This window comes from Lonchura striata, chromosome 35 (assembly GCF_050655825.1).
Source record: "Lonchura striata isolate lonStrDom1 chromosome 35, ASM5065582v1, whole genome shotgun sequence".
NCBI lineage: Eukaryota > Metazoa > Chordata > Aves > Passeriformes > Estrildidae > Lonchura > Lonchura striata.
In genome coordinates, this window is record NC_140737.1 from 5277377 (window position 1) to 5298128 (window position 20752).

The 20752-nt window shown below is 53.1% G+C and overlaps 2 protein-coding genes across 2 annotated transcripts in view; one reads left to right on the forward strand and one right to left on the reverse strand.

The window, feature by feature from the left end:
- The window catches only part of LOC146764301 (uncharacterized), a 237570-nt gene that overhangs the window by 47179 nt on the left and 169639 nt on the right, over positions 1-20752 (forward strand). The window contains 2 exon segments of the mRNA XM_085564995.1: positions 17071-17733; positions 19347-19355. Coding sequence (XP_085421121.1) covers positions 17071-17733; positions 19347-19355 — 672 coding nt within the window.
- On the reverse strand, positions 19437-20738 carry LOC144248780 (H-2 class II histocompatibility antigen, E-S beta chain-like; the record flags this gene model as incomplete). Its single annotated transcript, XM_085564967.1, has 2 exons — positions 19437-19831; positions 20630-20738. Coding segments are annotated over 2 exons (504 nt in total), but the record flags the coding sequence as incomplete, so codon positions are not given.

Here is a 20752-nt window from a genome sequence, read left to right on the forward strand (position 1 = left end):
TCAGGATTTGCTTTGGGTCCCTGCAGAAAGGAAAGGTTTTGCAGAAAGCTCAGCAGCTCTCAGAGGATGAGCACCCACAGGCAGTGACCGGGGCTGCAGGAGTGGCACAAGAAGCCCTGCAGCACTTGGGCACAAAGGCACAGCAGCTGAAGGCAAGAAGGGATGAGCAAAAGGCCAAGCTGAAGGCAAAGGCCATGGCAGAGTTCCCACAGCCCCTGAGGGATCAACCCCAGGGCCCAAGGGGGCCCCAGCACCCAGGGCATGACGGGGTCGGCCACAAGCACCTGGCAGAGGCATTGCCCTCCTGGCCAGGGCAGAGCCCACCCAAACAGCCCCTGGGAAGGAGTCAGGGCTCCAGCTGCAGCCCACAAGGACACTGCAAGCACAGACAGCAGCACCCTCAGCAGGAGCAAGTCCACCCCTGCATGGACATGGATTGTCAGGGCTCTCTGAGCTCCCATCCCACTGGGGACCCACCACACTGGAGCCCTGCAGAACATTCAGGCTGGGTCTGCATCCAGAGGAGGCCTCTCCTGATGGACACAGGGGCCTCTCCATCCACTCTGAATCTTACACCTAAAAGGGGAAAACTGTAATGGAATGTTTTCATTATTAAGGGAATAAATGGGAAAGCTGAGCTGGTATCATTTGTTCAATCATTATTACGTGCTTTGGAGGATAGATTTGAAATAAACTAATTTCTTTTTCTTCCTACTCTGATTGTTATTAACTAGGAAGGAATTTGATGGTGGCATTGTAATATTGTAAAAGGTGATACAGAGGCTATTGCTGCTGTACCTTTGTGCCAATGTCTGGCAAGGCCTGTGCTGAAGGGAACCCAGAGGTGTGGGCAGCCCCAGGGAAAATTTGATGTGGAGCCTCTCCAAGTTACTTGGAAGCAACCAGGACAAGTGGTGTCTAAAAGCAACACCCTGTTCCAAGGGAGGGAAGGAAGGGCTCACAGCCTGGTATGGAGTCTCTGCTAAAGGCAGGGCTCTTGGAGCCAGGGATGTCTCCCTACAGCACTCCTATCCTGCCAGTCAGGGAATCGAATGGCTCCAATGAGGAGGACAAGAACAAGTGCTAGACAAAGCCTCTGTGAAAAGGCTGAATTTGCTATCAAAAAAATACCTTTTGAGTATCGGAAAAAGAAGTGGAAATGATGGAGACAAAGATTAAATATTTGGGACATATTTTGACTGAAGGTTTATGGTAGATTGACCTAGAGAGGGTCTGGGCAATATGAGAAGTAACATTTCCCAAGACCAAAAAAGATCTGCGACAATTCTGAGGATTAACAGGAATTACACAGCCTGGATTGAGGATTCTCTTTCCAGCCAGAACATTGTACGGCTTTTTAACCTCAGACAGCCTCCATGCTGTGGTATGGACAGGAGAAAGTGAGCAAAAATTGGGAAAATGAAGAACCAAAAATATTGATGCCTCAGCTGGGGCTCTTCCAGACTCAGAAAAGAAATTGGAATTGTAGGTGAATGTTAAACAGGGCTATGCCAAAGGAATTCTTGGGCCAAAATGTTTCACCCAGTGGCCAGAGTGGCCTCATTGCCTGCAGAATTGTGCAGCCACAGCTTCAACGGGAACTGAGGCCCAAAACCTGATGACAACAGGATCTCCAACTGTTCCAGTCTGCCATCAAGTTCAAGCTTTGATAACCAAAAGAGCCTCGCAGTGGATGAGCAGTGCTCAGTTATTACAGTGTGAAACTTGTTCAGTGGCACAGGAGGATTCAGAACTGAGCACAGGGGAAGGGTTTAACCCAGCCTCCTGTTTGAACAGCCCACAGAGGGGCTGGGAAGAAACCCAGCACTGCATTCAAGTGACACAGCTCCAGACCCAGCCTGGGGGAGATTCAGGAGACATTGCCTGGCCTGAGGCAGAAAATGTCTTTGTGGATGGCTCTTCAAGGGCAGCAGAAGGGAAAAGAGTTCCAAGACACGCTGTTATTGAGGAAAGGGAATCAGACAAAGCACAGGTTACCCCCCATGGTCAGCTCAACCAGCACAGCTGTGTGTGCTTGTAAGAGCCTGGCACTGAAATGCCCTGAGCAGGAAGGCTTCAATATCTTCTGGTGACCCCATCTCACCTAACAGGGGGGCAAAAGCAATTCTGATTGCTCAGCAACCACTGGATCACTTAAGGTATTTCTAAAAGACATAATTTCAAGAAAAGGGACTGTGGAAGCCATAGACTCAGAGAGCAGAACTCATTTTACAGGAAAGATCCTCCAGGGGGTTATGGCAGCTTTAGGAATACAATGGGACCTCCATAACCCCTGGCAACCCCAGAGCTCAGGCTGGGTACAAAGAATGAATGGGGAATTGAAATAAACAGCTTTGGAAGCTGGGGATAGAAACCAAGATGCCATGGGTACAGCTATTGCCATTGGATTGGGCAAGAAGAAGAGCCAGACCCAGGGAAGATATTCCATTATTTCCCCCTTGGAATTGATATCAGGAATTCCATACCCTGGGAATTCTCCACCTAGTGCAGGGTGGAGATAAGGGATGCACATTTAAAGCAGTCTGTGGCCAGAATCCTGTCTCTGGTGCAATCTCTCCCAGGAAGCTGGGCTGGCACAGAGCCTGCCTTGGCACTTTGCTGCTGCCAACATCCAAGCAGGACATGGGCTCTGCCTAAGGAGTGCAAAGCAGCACCACTGGTGGCCAAGTGGCGTGGCCCATGCCAAGGGGCCCCGAGGCCAGAAACAGCCGCCAGCACAGCTGAACACGGGGGGACCCCTCAGCCTGGGCTCCAGGTCTCTGCAGCCCCGGAGATTTGCACTTCCCGCCTGCAGCAGGAGGATGGGAGGCCCCCCTGAGCCTGCACTGAAGGCAGCGCAGCAGCAGCCAGGGCTCCACAGCGGGGCAAGGCCCTGGGCCTGCCCACACATCCTCTGCTGAAATCCTCGGCCTGGCCACCCTCCCTGGGCAGCTCCAGCCACCGGGGCCAGCCCTTGCTGCCACTGCTGCAGCTTCAGTGCTCGCTGGGCCTGCACTGCCACAGCTGCTGGGGACACACCGGGACAATTCCACTCTGGCTCTCACTCACACTCACACACTGCCCTGCCTGCCACTGCATCCATGGAAAATAGACCAGCTCATAGACTTGAGCATTGTTAACCTTTGATTTCTCTACTCAGGCTTGCTTTGCCTTGGCCTTGGGGAAAGAAATGTTAAAGGTTTTGTTAAGGGATGTTACACCACTCAGTGGAGATGAGTTTCACATCTCAACACACTGGGAATGGCCCAAAAGATACCCACAAAGATAACGACCAGCAGCAAAACATCAACCCCAGCAGCAAACAGCAACCAACACCTACCCCAGACACTGCCCCCGGCAGGGCTGCAGACACCTGGTCTGCAAAAGGCTGAGAAGGAAATCCAGCACTTCCCACCTCATTAACAGCACAAGCAAAGAAATCCGTGTCCAACAGGAAACCAAAAACTAAACACAGCACAACTTGAAACTACAGAACATTAAACCAATGCGTTTAGACTGGGTCAGACTGTATCAAGTTTGGGAAAATTCGAGTAAAACCCACGTGTCATGGAACAATTTTCTCGGCACACCCGGGCTGTGTGGGGATGGAATGATTTCTGTTGCACATCCTGGCCAGAATCAAGGAATGCCTTGACTCTAACACTAAACATATTGGTGGAGTTTTTCTTTTTCCTGCAGTTCCAGTGCAAAGTTTAGAGCATTAGAATATTTTCGGAAATAATCCCACTTCTATATTGCCAGTTATGTTTGGGTCAGGGATGTGAGAATGAATTTTTACTCTGAGGAGAAGTAGAAAAAACTGAATTGCCTTGGAATTTTTTGTGTATGTTTCTGTAAGAGATACCAATATTTTGGTCTGGGTTTCTCAACATTCACCTTTAGGCTGCACTTTGCAAAACTAGAAGAGATTTAAAGGTGACCCTTTAAGTCACAAACACTAAATGGACTATTTGAAGGAAAAAAAAAAAGCAGCAGGTTGTGGGGGGGGCATAAGTGAGGCTGCTGAAGGCCTCTCTGGAAGACAATCTCCTTTCCAGGCAGCCAGGAGGAGCTTTAGAAATGCAAATTAACACTGTCAGGGCAAAGTGGGGACAATGTACCTGGCTCTTCTTGCCTGGGGCAGGAATTGGCTGATCCCCTCTGCCCCTCACCCCGAGCTCTGCCTGCTTGCACAGGTGGAATCTGCACAGCTGAAGGCAGAGCCCATGCTGAGGATCTCTGACTCTGCAACAGAAACGGCTGAAGCTGCAAAGGGAAACAGCAAATGGAGAATGTTGGGAAAACTTCACTAAAATAAGGGGAGGATCATCCCTCTGCCCACTCCAACATCTGCTGTCCCTGTCTGTGCTGTACAGGGTGTATCAGAGCACTGGGGATTTTGCTATAACAAGTTCAGGGAAATCAGTTGGAATTCAAGTATTTGATGATGGAATAAGAAAAAAACGGTCAATTGATGCAACCCTAGCTTGCGGGAACACCCTAAAATAGGGTAAAGTATTGAATGGCCACCAGAACAAATCCTACAACACCATGCACCAGCCCCTGGGAACCCGAACCAATTCCTATCCGGAGACAGAGAACCCATTCATCATTTCAATGGCATCATTAGATTACAAGCTGCCCTCGGAATAAGAACCAACCAGACAGCTCCAGCTCCTGACCTTCCTGCCGACCAAGGCACTGAAATGAGGAACACAACATTTCACCAGGGAATGGGATCAGATTATTTGTGAGCAGAAAAAACAGGATTTTGGGGAAAATTAAATGGCTCAAACTGCTGCTGGTAAAGAGATCACAAAGGAAAAGTGGTAAAAAAAGCTAAGAAAGCAAATAGGGATAGCAGTTTATGTATTGGTCCAAACATGGAAAGGATGGGAATGGGACACGGTTTCGTGGCTCCCAGGCACACCAGGGATTAAAGGAATGCTGCTTCTCCTCTTCTGTGCTGCAGCAACTCTCATCTTTTTACCATGCTCCACACCTTGGCAGTGCAGCTCATCCAGCAGCTGAGCCAGGGCATGCAGGTGGCAGCCAGGCCTCCTGATCCACAAACGGCTACAAAAGGACAGGGAATGAGGGCACCGAGAATAATCCCAAAAACAAAGAGGACCCGGGAAGAACAAAACAGAGTCAAGGAGTGAATCTGCCTGGAGATAGGGCCGGGCACTTGTAGAGAAGGAAGTAACGGGAGAAACTATCAGTTCCAATAAATGTTACAAGTTGACCCAGACAGCTGCTCAAAGTCCCGCTACATTCCCGAACTTCGAGGAGAAGAACAAAGACTTAACAGAGCCATGAATATCGGCTGTTCTACAAAAGGAGGGTGCACATTAACGAGGACAGGCTCCAGGCGCATCGGGAAGTCGGAACCTTCCAAGGAACTCAGCCGGTGGGCAAAGGCAGAGGGAGATGCAGCCGGGAAAATGAGGATAAAAAGGAGGCTGCGGACTACAAGCACGGCAGAGAGCGCACGGCAAATGCCCCACGGCCTCTGCCCCTGCTCGGCAATAAAGTCACTTTGACAGGACTCCTCGCTCTCCGCCGGGCACACGAACCTCCGGCGACGGGAATTTCCCCGCCCGCTCCCGGCCGCGGGGCAGCCCCTCTGTCCTACCCACAGCAGCCGGGCCGAGCCAGCGCTGCTCCGGCAGCGGCTCCTGCCCGGCCCCGGCGGGAAGGAGACCGCGGGCAGCCGCTCCCGCAGCGCCCTCAGCCCGGGGCCGGCACGGGCCGGACACGGCACCGGCGAGCCGCCGGAGCCCCCTACCGCCCCCTCCGCCCGCAGCCAGCCCCGAGCCCCCGCAGAGCCCAGCGCGGCTCCCACCTGCGCCGGGGCCGCCTCCGAGCTCCGCCGCCGCCGCCTCACCGCGCTCCGGCCGCTGCCGCCGCTGCCGGGCCCGCGCAGCCGCTCGGCCAATGGCGGCGCTGCGCGGCCACGGCCGCCCTCAGCCCGCCGCCGGGGCCGCGCCGCGCCCCGCTCCCACCAATCAGCGCGCCGCGACCGCGACTGACGGCACCGGCGGCCAATGGCAGCGAGCTCGGGGCGGGCTCTGCGCACGGCCCCGCCTCGCCCCGCGCTCTCGGCGCCCCCGGGCTGCGTGAGGGGAAAGCCGGAGATGAGGAACAGCCCCGGCACGGGCCCGGGCCCGAGCCGGGATTGAGCTGCCCACACAAACAAACTTCTCCGCGCCTCCCGCCACGGCTTTCCCGGCCCTGCGCCTCCCGTGCCTCCGCCTCTGCGGGAAGCCCAGGAGCCTCACTTCTCCTGCCCCTCGTTAGCGCATCAGTGCTTCGCTTTGATTTCCCCCGAAAAGGGAAACCTGCCCGAAGCCCTGTGGGTGGGTGGGGCAGGGGAGAGATTTCTGGCAGAAAACTCCAAAGACTCGGAGCGGGAGAAGGAGAAGTCAGTGCAGAGCCTTAAATGCAGCTTTCCCCACGCCTCCCTGCTCCCAGCTGCACCTCCTCCCCCGGCAGGGCAGGAGACAGGGAATGGGGCCATGCTCAGCTCATCCCCCGGGGCTTCTCCCTCTGCTCAGGGACAGGAGTCGTTCCCTGCTGCACCCTGCGCTCTCTCCCGGCCGAGACTTCTCCAGGAACTTCTCGGAGCGGAGTCCATCCCCTGGGCACAGCCCCCTCCGAGTGCTGCAGCGTGGGTCACTGTGCCACGGGCTCAGTCCTGCCAGGACAGGCTGCTCCAGCGGGGCCCCTCTGCCCGCGGGCTCACAGCCTCCTCTCAGGCATCGCCGAGCTCCAGCCCGGCTCCTGCAGGGGCTGCAGGGGATCTCTGCATCCCCACGGACCTGCAGGGGATCTCTGCACCCCCATGGACCTGCAGGGGATCTCTGCATCCCCAGGGACCTGCAGGGAGATTTCCGCAGCCCCATTGTAATATATGTTATGGAATAATTCGTTCTTATGTAAAATATGCATCAAGTCAGTTGTGCTTGTAGAAAGAGATTCTTAAAGTTTTAAATGACCAGCGGCTGCAGCCGGGGCTGGAGAAACCAATGTTGGCAGAGAAAGAAAGACCTAATTTACAAATGAAAAAAGGTGTCTCTGTGCAGAGATGGGCGCTTTCCGGGGACAATCCAGGAGACACACAACGTTTAACCCCTGGTCTGCCGGGGAGCCAGAAAACCGTGTCTCATTCCCATCCTTTCCATGCTTGGACCCATACAGAAACTGCTTTCCTATTTCCTTTTTTATCTTTTTCAACACTTTCCCCTTGTCATCTCTTTGCCAGCAGCAGTTTGAGTAATTCAGTTTTCCTCAAACTGCTTTTTTTCCTGCTAACAGATAATCTGATCCCATCCCCTGGTGAAATGTTGTGTTCCTCATTTCAGTGGCTTGGTCGGCAGGAAGGTCAGGAGCTGGAGCTGTCTGGTTGGTTCTTATTCCGAGGACAGCTTTTAATCTAATGATGCCATTGAAATGATGAATGGGTTCTCTGTCTCCTGATAGGAATTTGTGAAAAATGCCAATCACTTGGTTTCTGGAATTTTAAAAGTTTAATAATAATAAAATGGTGAAAAAATAGGAATAGAATTAGCCTGATAAAAATTTAGAGTTAAGACAATTACAAGACAATAAAAAAGGAAAGAATATCTGAGGTCCAGATGCTCTCTGGTACTTAAGCCAAGAGGAATGTACCTTGTGAATAAAGGAATCACCCCTAAAACAATACACTGTTGCATATTCATATATCCTTCGTGGTTATGCATACATTATATTTGAAACAAGAAACTCTGTCTGTTGTATGTCAACTGTTTTCTTTAATCCCCACGGGGTCTTCGTGTCTGAGCAAGGCGTGAAGAAATCAGCTTCTTCTAATAAGAAAACCATAAATTGCTCTTCTCTGGAGAATTTGCGTGTTCCTTGAAGAGAGTATCTCATTCCTTAAACCCCCCCCCCAACACACACCTACATAGTTTCTTTTTTAACTACTAAAGCTTCATTTTATCTACAAAGCTACCTTTACCATACTGTTATATGTAGCAGATATAATTGGCGCCATTTCTAGCACGATATATGTGATATTGAATATTTGTTAGATTTGTTAGAACACTCTAACACTCTACACGTTTTTATTAGGATTCCCCCCCACCCTCGCAGGTGAGACCGGGTGTATATTGGAAACTGATTTACAAGTAAGAAGGTGCGGCTCCCCAGGAGATGGGCCATGGCGGGGAGATACAGGAACCCCGGTGCTGATCCTTGCCTGAAGGACCCGAGATGGATATCATGGAAATCCTTGGGCAGACACAGGTGAATGCAGCGTTCCCTCCCGTAAATTTCATCAAGGGATTCAACAAACTCCAGACACTGAATTGTTCTCCCTCATCACCAAAAAAGAAAATCTCATTAACATATAGACTCTTAATGGAATAAAAGACTGATTGTTGAAATCTTGGCCTCAGGCAGAATTTTCCCTATAAAAACCGCTTGTGCCAGGATGGAGGTGTGTGGGCATAGAGGAAAACCTCTGCTGAGGCTGACCTCTTTGTTGCACACCCAGGGCTGTCCCCGGGCTCGGCTCTCTTCTTTCCTTGTGGCTGGCTAGGTAGAATTTGATTGCAAAATAAATATTTTATTTTTTCATATTAATTTGTCTAGACAAACTTTCATTTATAACAGTTGTAATACATAAAAGGAAGAATCCCTATTTCTTCCACCATCCCATCCTCAATACATTACCCCACTAGTTAGTTTTTAACACTGTTTTCCCATTTTTGGATTGGTATCTGGGTTGTTTTTTTCTAGGATGACCTCCCCGTTGTCATCTATTTTCAACAATCTGATATATTAAACTTTCCACAAACACCCCTTCATTAGCCAATAAATGGTCTAAAGCCAACCTATTCTGGTACATTGCAGTTTTTGTTTGGCCTTTATGATTTGATATTAATTCCAGTGCCTGAGCAGCTTTGTTTGTTATCTCCTCTATAACAGCGTGGAGGCCTATAATATGATGCAGTATATAATTTGGAGTCAATACAGAGCTAGATTGCTGTGCTGGTTTCACCTTTTTGTTTATTAATTGTCTTTATACCAAATCTTGGACTATATCTCTAAGATCAAATATAAAGCAAATCCATCTCTCTCCTTTCAGACATTCGATGCCCCATCTATTATCACATTTTCCTAATTTCCTTGTAATCCAATATTTTTCCCCATTTTGCCTGCAGGTACTCAATTTGGGTGAGTCTGTGGCTGTTGACATGGGTGTGTGTAACAAAAAGGAACTTTGGTTTCTTTCCATGTAACACTTTCTGTAACATTTGTGACACGATCTTGCTGCTATCTCAGAAGGGAAAAGACAACAAATGGGAGACAGAAACAGTAATGACAGAGGTCTGGCATGGCTTATACCCCCACCTCCCCTGCCTGTGGGGTTGCTGCCCACAGCAGGTACGTGTGATCTTCTCGCTGGTGAGTACAGTGCTCAATCCAGGCTTGCCCTCTGTTTCCCTTGTCACTCCTTTTTACTGATATTTTTAGGCAAGTCCTTTTTGACACTCCTTAACTGTGGTTTCACATTGTTCCTCAGGTATCTCTCAGTCAACAGGCACTAATAGTTCCCATCCACAAAACAGAGTTATTACTTCAGTTGTTTTGAGTTCTATCTGTATTGGGAATTGATTCAGTACTGATACCTCTTGCAACAAGAACATAGATTTTGTGAGATACAACACCAATTATTCCCATAATTTGAACATTCACTTGTAACCCAGCTGGCGTGTCCAGTATTGGGATGAATCACATAAAGTATACAGTATAGCACTGATGGCAATTTCCCTTCTTCCCTGTACAAGTCACAGGCTAAGGCCAGACTATAAGAACTCTTGACTCAAACACTCCCGATCCTCCTGTTTGAAGTGGCAGTGTTCCTCTGCCAAGGAGGTGTCGGAGGTGTCTCAGGGCTTATTCAGGCAGGGCTTAGAACCAGTGATGCAAGCTTTGCCTTATTTCTCAGTTAGGTGTTATTCTTTGTACCTGCCTTGGATCATGTGGGTCTTCCCAAACCATTACCACCCAGTCCTGGTTGAAAGTCAATTTGGTGTCACCAGTTTAGATGTGATAGTCCATTCCTCACGTTTCTTCACAAGTCCTCTGCCTCTGTTTCCCACTTTCTCTAACAACCTGAATACCACCTTCTTTCAACTACTCAAAAAGTCCTTTCTCTCAATATACCATTCAACACAATCCACCTCCCTCCAAGGAGATAAAGTAAAGCTCAAAATAAACAATCTACATTATATACACTTCCATTAATCTACATTTACTCACTTTTATTTTTCACTCACTCTCACATACAACAAGAAGATACCTTTCACTTTCAAACAGTCTACATTACATATCTACATCCTGAGTGCTCATGGAATGTTAATCCATCAACCCAGCATGTTTAATCCTGGATGTCTCTCAACCCAGCAGAATTTTAGGTGTTAATGTTACTGTTGTCCAACCCCAGATCCCCGTGGGCATAACCTCAATCTGGCAACCCTGGGTGCTCTTGGAATGCAAATCCCTTAACCCAGCAGGTTTAATCCTGGATGCTCTTGGGCACGCTTATCCCTCAATCCAGCAGAATTTTTTGGGGCCCCTTATTTTTTCTTTTTTTTTTAAATTTTTTTCCCCTGTTTTTCCACTGCCAGGAAAACTTTTGGCTTCTCTCCACGAGGTTCCACTTCTTCCCTAAGACCCAGTCCCAGTTTCCCCGGGGTGGGGGGGATTCTCTCTTTTTTATCACTCCCTTGGTCTCTTTACTGGCCGCTTTTCTCACGAAAAAGACAAAACACAGCATGAGAGACTGCAGCAATCACTCATTCCCCCCTTATCCACCCCATCCCAACAAATACTCACCTGTCCTTTGTCCTTGGGTCTTGGTTCTTCATGTACACTTTAGTCTCAGGGGCTAATTACCAAGGGTTTAGGGAATCCTTTCCCTTTTCTTTGTTTTATTGTCTCCTTTTGCCCATGGATCATAACCTGTGTCTGTGGTCACACACCAGGGGAACAGAGCGAGGCTGCCTAAATAGGGCAGGACCCATCTTCCTCACCCTGACTCTCCTCAGGCCCCCGCAGAGAGGTGTTAGAAACCATCTTTGCAACCATAGTTGTGAAAAACGCCAATCACTTGGCCTTGAAAATTTTAATAATAATAACATAGTTATTAAAATACTAATACAATTAGAGTGATAAAAATTTAGAGTTAGGACAATTAAACACAATAAAAACCAAAGACTTAAGGATGTCTGGATGCTCTTGGGAACTTAAGCCACAACATGCATACTTTGTGAACAAAGGGATCACCCTTAAAATTACACTATTGCATATTCATATATCCTTCATGGTTATGCATACATTCTGTTTAAAACAAGACACTCTGACTGTTCTATGACAAGTGTTTCCTTTAATCTCCATGGCGTCTTTGAGTCTGAGCAAGGGGTGAAGAAATTTGCTTCTTCCGATAAGAAAGCCATAATTTCCTATTCACTGGAAGACTTAGGTGTTCTGTGATGGTTACCTCAAAGCGAGTATCTCATGCCTTAAAAGAAAAGCCACATAGATATTTTATGTTTTAACTACTAAAGCTTCATTTTAACTATGAAACTACATTTACCATGCTATTAAAATGTTAATACAGCACTACTAATTAAACTAACATATATGCATTCTTCATGTTGGGTGTCTGCTGGATTTTCCCCGGAAAGGACCCATCTCTGCACAAAGCCACCTTTTTTCATTTCTAAATTAAGTCTTTCTTTCTCTGCCAACTGTGGTTTCTCCACCCCGGCTGCAGCCACTGGTCATTTAAAACTTTAAGAATCTTTTTGTACAAGCACAACTGACTTGATGTATATTTTACATAAGAACGAATTATTCCACAACATATATTAGAATGGGGCTGCAGAGACCCACCTGCAGATCCATGGGGCTGCAGAGACCCACCTGCAGGTCCATGGGGGTGCAGAGATCCCCCTGCAGGTCCATGGGGATGCAGAGATCCCCCTGCAGGTCCATGGGGATGCAGAGATCCCCTGCAGCCCCTGGAGGAGCCGGGCTGGAGCTCGGCGATGCCTGAGAGGAGGCTGTGAGCCCGCGGGCAGAGGGGCCCCGCTGGAGCAGCCTGTCCTGGCAGGACTGAGCCCGTGGCACAGTGACCCACGCTGCAGCACTCGGAGGGGGCTGTGCCCAGGGGATGGACTCCGCTCCGAGAAGTTCCTGGAGAAGTCTCGGCCGGGAGAGAGCGCAGGGTGCAGCAGGGAACGACTCCTGTCCCTGAGCAGAGGGAGAAGCCCCGGGGGATGAGCTGAGCATGGCCCCATTCCCTGTCTCCTGCCCTGCCGGGGGAGGAGGTGCAGCTGGGAGCAGGGAGGCGTGGGGAAAGCTGCATTTAAGGCTCTGCACTGACTTCTCCTTCTCCTGCTCCGAGTCTTTGGAGTTTTCTGCCAGAAATCTCTCCCCTGCCCCACCCACCCACAGGGCTTCGGGCAGGTTTCCCTTTAGGGGGGAAATCAAAGCGAAGCACTGATGCGCTAACGAGGGGCAGGAGAAGTGAGGCTCCTGGGCTTCCCGCAGAGGCGGAGGCACGGGAGGCGCAGGGCCGGGAAAGCCGTGGCGGGAGGCGCGGAGAAGTTTGTTTGTGTGGGCAGCTCAATCCCGGCTCGGCCCGGGCCCGTGCCGGGGCTGTTCCTCATCTCCGGCTTTCCCCTCACGCAGCCCGGGGGCGCCGAGAGCGCGGGGCGAGGCGGGGCCGTGCGCAGAGCCCGCCCCGAGCTCGCTGCCATTGGCCGCCGGTGCCGTCAGTCGCGGTTGCGGCGCGCTGATTGGTGGGAGCGGGGCGCGGCGCGGCCCCGGCGGCGGGCTGAGGGCGGCCGTGGCCGCGCAGCGCCGCCATTGGCCGAGCGGCTGCGCGGGCCCGGCAGCGGCGGCAGCGGCCGGAGCGCGGTGAGGCGGCGGCGGCGGAGCTCGGAGGCGGCCCCGGCGCAGGTGGGAGCCGCGCTGGGCTCTGCGGGGGCTCGGGGCTGGCTGCGGGCGGAGGGGGCGGCAGGGGGCTCCGGCGGCTCGCCGGTGCCGTGTCCGGCCCGTGCCGGCCCCGGGCCGAGGGCGCTGCGGGAGCGGCTGCCCGCGGTCTCCTTCCCGCCGGGGCCGGGCAGGAGCCGCTGCCGGAGCAGCGCTGGCTCGGCCCGGCTGCTGTGGGTAGGACAGAGGGGCTGCCCCGCGGCCGGGAGCGGGCGGGGAAATTCCCGTCGCCGGAGGTTCGTGTGCCCGGCGGAGAGCGAGGAGTCCTGTCAAAGTGACTTTATTGCCGAGCAGGGGCAGAGGCCGTGGGGCATTTGCCGTGCGCTCTCTGCCGTGGCTGTAGTCCGCAGCCTCCATTTTATCCTCATTTTCCCGGCCGCATCTCCCTCTGCCTTTGCCCACCGGCTGAGTTCCTTGGAAGGTTCCGACTTCCCGATGCGCCTGGAGCCTGTCCTCGTTAATGTGCACCCTCCTTTTGTAGAACAGCCGATATTCATGGCTCTGTTAAGTCTTTGTTCTTCTCCTCGAAGTTCGGGAATGTAGCGGGACTTTGAGCAGCTGTCTGGGTCAACTTGAAACATTTTTGGAACTGATGGTTCCTCCCCTTATCTACAAGTGCCTGGCCCTATCTCCAGGCAGATTGACTCCTTGACTCTGTTTTGTTCTTCCCGGGTCCTCTTTGGTTTGGGGATTATTCTCGGTGTCCTCATTCCCTGTCCTTTTGTAGCCGTTTGTGGATCAGGAGGCCTGGCTGCCACCTGCATGCCCTGGCTCAGCTGCTGGATGAGCTGCACTGCCAAGGTGTGGAGCATGGTAAAAAGATGAGAGTTGCTGCAGCACAGAAGAGGAGAAACAGCATTCCTTTAACCCCTGGTGTGCCTGGGAGCCACGAAAACTTGTCCCATTTCCATCTTTTCCATGTTTGACGAATACATAAACTGCTCTCCTGTTTCCTTTGTTAGCTTTTTCACCACTTTTCCCTTGCCATCTCTTTACCAGCAGCAGTTTGAGACACTTAGTTTTCCACAAACTCCTCCTTTTTCTGCTAAGAGATAATCTGATCCCATCCCCTCGTGAAATGTTGTGTTCCTCATTTCAGTGGCTTGGTCGGCAGGAAGTTCAGGAGCTGGAGCTGTCTGGTTGTTTCTTATTCTGAGGACAGCTTGATATCTAATAATGCCATTGAAATGATAAATGGGTTCTCTGCCTCCTGATATGAATTGGTTCGGGTTCCCAGGGGCTGGTCCATGGTGTTGTAGGATTTGTTCTGGTGGCCCTTCAATGCTTTTCCCCATTTTAGGGTGCTCCCGCAAGCTAGGGTTGCATCAATTGACCGTTTTTTTCTTATTCCATCATCAAATACTTGAATTCCAACTGATTTCCCTAAACCTCTTCTAGCAAAAACCCCAGTGCTCTGATACAGCCTGTACAGCACAGACAGAGGCAGCAGATGTTGGAGTGGGCAGAGGGATGATCCCCCCCGCCTTATCTTAGTGAAGTTTTCCCAACATTCTCCATTTGCTGTTTCCCTTTGCATCTTCAGCCGTTTCTGTTGCAGAGTCAGAGATCCTCAGCATGGGCTCTGCCTTCAGCTGTGCAGATTCCATCTGTGCAAGCAGGCAGGGCTTGGGGTGAGCGGCAGAGGGAATCAGCCAATTCCTGCCCCAGGCAAGAAGAGCCAGGTACTTTGTCTCCACTTTGCCCTGACAGTGTTAATTTGCATTTCTAAAGCTCCTCTCTTGGCTGCCCGTTTATGAGTTTAGGGCTCACTTTTCAATCTCTTCTAGTTTTGCAAAATACAGCCAAGACATGAACATCAAGGAACCCAGACCAAAATTTTGGTTCCTCGAAGAGCATCGCAGAAACATACACGAAAAATTTCCAAGGCAATTCACATTTTTCTCCTTCTCAGAATAAAAACTCATTCTCACATCTCTGATCTGAATGTAACCGCCAATATAGAATTGGGAGTAATACAAAAAATACTCTAATGCTCTAAACTTTGCATTGAAACTGCAGGAAAAAGAAAAACTCCACCCATATGTTTAAGGGACCCTTCAGAGACATTTTGAGATCATCATCCCTTTGGCCAGGACCCCTCCCTGGCTTTCCCTTTTCTCCCCTCCATGGGTGCCCTGCTATGTTCACTCCCCGAAGATCCCAGGGCACTCACTGATGAGATTTTCAGTGCTCTCTCCCTGCTGACTCTTCACAGACCCCCTGATGTGTCACTCGTCTGTCTCCTGGTCACTCCCGGGTCCCCAATCAATCCCCGGTGCTGCCGCCAGCCAATGGAGCCGATCACCCAAAGTGGGTGAGGCACCTTCAGCTGCCCTCCCTGCCCGCCGCCCCGGAGGGTGGAAGGAATTCGCGATGAGCCCCAGGGTGTGTGGAAAAATTGACATCAGCAGAGGATTCTGCCCACAAAGCAGACAGAGGAGTCCTGTGAAACTAATTTCATTCCTAAAAATGGGAGAGGCCAAGGGACATTCCCCATGGGATATCTCCACTTGTTGGAGGACACAGCCTCCTTTTCATCCTAATTCTCCTGGCCACATCTCCCTCTGCTTTCCCCATTGGCTGAAGTACTTGAGAGCTGCAGACTTCCCAATCCACCTATTACATACCCACCGTAATGTGCTCCCCACTTTTGTATAGCAAACGATATTCATGGCTCTGTTAAGGCTTTGTTGATCTTCTGGAAGTTCATTAATAGAGCAGGACCTTGGCTGAGCAGCAGTCTGTGTCATGAATTGATAGCATTTTCTGAAACAGATGGCTTCTCCTGTCACTTCCTTACATAAAAGTTGTCTGGCCCTATGTCCGAGCAGATTCAGAGCATCTGTTTGTAAAGACACTTTCCTGTGGTTCCTTTAATGGGTCCCCCGTTTGTGGGACATCCCCCCTGGAGCAGGGTGTCCCCTCTGTGCTGCAGCCCCAGGGCTCGGGCAGAGCTCAGCCAATCAGAGCCCGCGGCGCTGATGACTCACCAGTTGCCAGGCAGACTCGCAGCTCCCCGCGTTCCCCACCTGGACCCACCTGCGCCCCCCCTCGGCCCCATGGCCCCGCGAGGGGAATTTGGGGAGGTGGGAGTGGGGCAGCGCCAAGGCCGGGCCCCCCCGCGCTGTCCTGGCGGGAGCGGCTGCAGTGGGGACCGAGTGCGGGCGGCAGCGGCCGAGAGCCCAGCGCTGCCCCAGCCCGACCTGCCCCAGCTCCATCCCTGCCCCTGCGCTGGGATGCTGTGGGTGTGGGGGGAAGAGGGAGACGGCAGTGGGTGCTGGGCCTGGGGGCAGGAGGAGAAGGGAAGGAGAAGCAGGCTTGAGGAACAGAATGGTCAAACGATGGATGTGGCAGGAGAAGATGGGATTGTGCAGGAGAAGGAGGAATAGGAGGAGGAAGAGGAGTGTGAGGAAGAGGAGAGATTCAGGAGGAGGAGGAGCAGAAAGAGGAAGCAGCAGAAGGTTCCACCCCTCCCTGTGTCTGCAGCCTCCCCCCAGCCCCAGGAGTGCTGCTCCCCCCACATGCAGCAGGTGACTGTGGAGGGGGATCCACGATTTTCACAGGGTGAATCTTGGTGTTTCTGATCTTTCTTGGGCTAAATGTTGGTGCTTTGGTTTTATGTGGCAGCTGAATCTTTATGTTTTGGAGAAGGAGGTTTTTGCATAGTTGTGACGTTTGGGGAGTTTTTGATCTGTGTCTTGAAGTTTGTGGGATTTTTGGGCTGAATCTTGGTGTTTTGAAGGTTCTTACTCATACAAGATTCCCAATGATTTCCAGAGATGAACTTGTGCAAGGAGGAACCTCCAATCCAAGGTGCTCTTCTCTTGTTTTTCCCTCAAACCAGGATTTTTCATTTCCAGGTCGTGGCTGGATGGAGGAGGAGGAAAAGCCCCGGAGATGCTGCAGGAGGAGGAGCTGCAAACCCAGCCCAGGGAGCTGCGGGGAGGAAAGAGCCCCCCTGAGCCAGGAAGGCGGGCGGAGATCCAGGCGGAGCTTGGAGCTGGTGGAGAAGCCTCATGGCAGGGAGAAGCCCCACAAGTGCTTGGAATGTGGGAAGGGTTTCAGCTGGAGATCCAGCCTGATCCAGCACCAGAGGATCCACACTGGGGAGAGGCCCTACGAGTGTGGGGAGTGTGGGAAGAGGTTTCAGAGAAGCTCCCATCTCCTCAGACATGAGCAGATTCACACATAGGAGAGGCCCTTCCGCTGCCCCGACTGCGGGAAGGGCTTCAAGCACAACTCCAGCCTCACTGAGCACCGGCGCATCCACACTGGGGAGAGGCCCTACGAGTGTGGGAAGTGTCAGAAGAGCTTCATGCACATGTCTGGCCTGATCGTGCACCAGGTGATCCACACTGGGGAACGGCCCTATGAGTGCTTGGAATGTGGGAAGAGCTTTGGGTGGAGCTCTGCCCTGAGAATACACCAACGCATCCACACTGGGGAGAGGCCCTACGAGTGTCCCCAGTGTGGGAAGAGGTTTCAGACCACCTCCAATCTCCTCATACATGAGCGGGTTCACACAGAGGAGAGGCCCTACCGCTGCCCCGACTGCGGGAAGGGCTTCAAGCACAACTCCAGCCTCACCGTGCACCAGCGCATCCACACTGGAGAGAGGCCCTACGAGTGTGGGAAGTGTGGGAAGAGCTTCTCACAGAGCTCAACCTTGACCCAGCACCAGCGGAGGTGCCACTAAGGGAAGCCCTGTGAGTGCCCCGAGTGAGGGAAGAGCTTGGAGTGAGGGAAGAGAGTGAGGGAAGAGCTTGGTGTGCTGCTGCAGCTCCATTCCCCATGGGAGGATCCGGGCTGGATGATCCCCAGTGACCCCCGATGGACAGTGCCCTGGTGTCCCTGTATGGGGAATAAAACAGAGAGTAAAGCAATGGAGCTGATAAAGGGGCCTGATATCTGAGGCCTGACTGAGCAGAAACTGTGGGAGACACAGACACAGTTTCAGTCTCCCTGGGCAAGAAGACTGACCAAGCAACATGGTGTGAGTCTTTGTGATAACATAAATGTTCCCAGGTTACTGGATGTCACGAAGAATGTGTAACCAATGGGAAATTGTTACCAAAAACAGAGCCCTCTATAAGCACCATACAAGTCAATCCCTGTATAAACACCTGGTACACTCAATAAAATTGGTTTTGGTCTAAACTCGGATGTCCCCGTCTCTCCATGGTGGATAACCCTGTTGTGGGTGATCCCCGTTGGGTGGGGGGAAGGTGCTGGAGGGATTTCTTTCCCTTCTCCTGGTGCTGCCGTGGTTTGGTTGGTAATAAATTCCCTCCCTGTGCCCAGGCCGGGTCTGTTGTCCCCGTGCCGGTGCTCGGGGCGGGATCTCTCCCGTTCCTTCTCTGCACTGCCGGGCCTCTCCTCAGCCAATGAGAGAACGCGGTGGAGAAGAGTCAGCCAATGAGAGCGAGCGGGGCTGATGACTCACCAGTTGCCGGGCAGACCCGCAGCAGGCAGTGTTCCCCACCTGGACCCGCCCTCCCTGCCCAGTGCCGGCCCCGCCGTGGGGTCCCCCCAAGTCCCTCCCCAGTGCCCCCATGAACTGGGCTGGGTTTAACTGGGAAGCTTTACTGGGAACACTGGGAGCAGGGGGCAGGGGCAGAGTGACAGCAGGGCTGGAGACACAGGTCCCCCCAAAATCAGCGTGGGGATGGAGCAGGGGGTGCCGGCCGGGCCCGGGGTCACGGCGAGGGGCTCTCACCGCCGGCGGCTCAGGAGCTCTGTGGGCAGAGTAAAGGGGGTGACACCGGGCTGGGGTCCCCGGGGGGACCATTCACATTCTGGGGGAGGTGAGATACGACTCACGGGACCCCCCTTTCTTGTGCAGGTAGAACCAGATCCCCAGTGCCAGGAAGATGAAGCCCAACTCGGAGTCTCCAGTTCCTGCCAGCATCTTGCTGTGGCAGCATCCAGCAGCATCTCTGGGGTCTCCGCAGGGGTCAGGACCCCCCAGAAACTCTCACAGGCACCCAGGCCCCTCCAAGCACCCTCCTGGTTGCTCCCAACCTACTCAGGATCCCTGAAACCTCCCTCTTGATCCCTTCCTCACCTTCCCAGGACCCACCAAAGCCCCTCCTGTCCCTCTCAGTATCCCACAGCCTCCTTCCAGTTGTCCCCCACTGCTCCAGGACCCCCAAACTCTCTCTCATTCCCTTCCCAGCCCCACCAGGGTTCATCCAGACCCCTCCCAGTCTCTTCCCAGCACAACCAACCTTGTCCCAATCTCTGCTCTTCCATCCCCAATCTCCATCCAGCTCTTCCAGGCTCACTCACATCCCTCCCAGTCACACCCAGCACACCCAAACTCCCTCCCAGTGTCCACCAGGACCCCCAGAACCCCATCCCACCCTCCCCAGTATCCTTCAAACCCCTTCTTAGCCTTTCCAAACCCACAACCTCCTCTCCCAGTTGAAACCAGGCTCTCCAACTCCCTCCCAGTTGCTCCCACTACATCCCAGTGGCTGTCCCAGTGCCCCCAATTCCTCCCCTGTATCCCAGTGCTGGCTCAAGGGGTGCTCCAGGCTGACGTGCTCCACCTGGCAGGTGGAGGTGAGCCCGGCCCAGGTTGGGGTTTCCAGCAGCACCAGGAGCTGGTGGGTCCAGTCCCCGTTGGGGACCATGTCGGTGGCCACCACAGAGAGCTCCTGCTGGCCCTGGAACCACCTCAGCTGGGTGTGGGCCGGGTAGAAATCCACCAAGGAGCAGAGCAGGTGGCCGGGGCTGGGCTGGGAGCTCGAGGGCAGAAGAGAGATGGACAAGGTGGGGGTGACTGGGAGAGAGCGGGAACACACTGGGATCAGCTGGGAGAAACGTGGAGAGAGAGGGGAGGGGTGGTGTGGCCTTGGGGCAGACTGGGAATGGACTGGGAGGGACTGGGAATGAACTGGGAAAGACTGGGATGATACTCAGAGAGAGGGGAGGGGATGGGGGGCACTCGGAGAGGGTGGAGATCTCGGAGTGAACTGGGGAGGAACTAGGAATGGGCTGGGAAGGACTGGGAGGGACTGGGGTGGCACTGGGAGGAACTGGGAATGGGCTGGGAAGGAGTGGGAGGGACTGGGGCGGCACTGGGAGGAACTGGGAATGGGCTGGGAAGGAGTGGGAGGGACTGGGGCGGCACTGGGAGGAACTGGGAATGGGCTGGGAAGGAGTGGGAGGGACTGGGGCGGCACTGGGAGGAACTGGGAATGAGCTGGGAAGGAGTGGGAGGGACTGGGGCGGCACTGGGAGGAACTGGGAATGAAGCGCGCGGCACTGGGAGGCCGAGTCCAGCGCGGGGCACGAGGCGCTGCGGGTCTGCCTGGCAACTGATGAGTCATCAGAGACTCGCGCTCTGATTGGCTGAGAGGCGGCAGCGCCACGCCAGGCTGAGATGGACAGCCGGGAGGCACTGGGAGAGACTGGGATGGACTGGGAGAGCCACGGGGTCAGTGGCAGGGACAGAAGGTCTCGGGGATGGGCACAAGGAGGGATGAGGGCTCTGGGGCGATTCCCAGGGAGGTTTTGAGGGGCCTCAGGGTCATTGCCAGAGCAGGGCTCGAGGGGACACGCTCTGCCCCACGCTCACCTCGGCGCTCCGTGAGGAACGGGCTGAGATACTCGTGGTTGTACCGGCAGAGCCAGTCCACCGCAGTCCTTCTTTGCTCCATAACGTGCGGGTCGCTGTTGCAGTACCTGGCTGCTGTCCCTG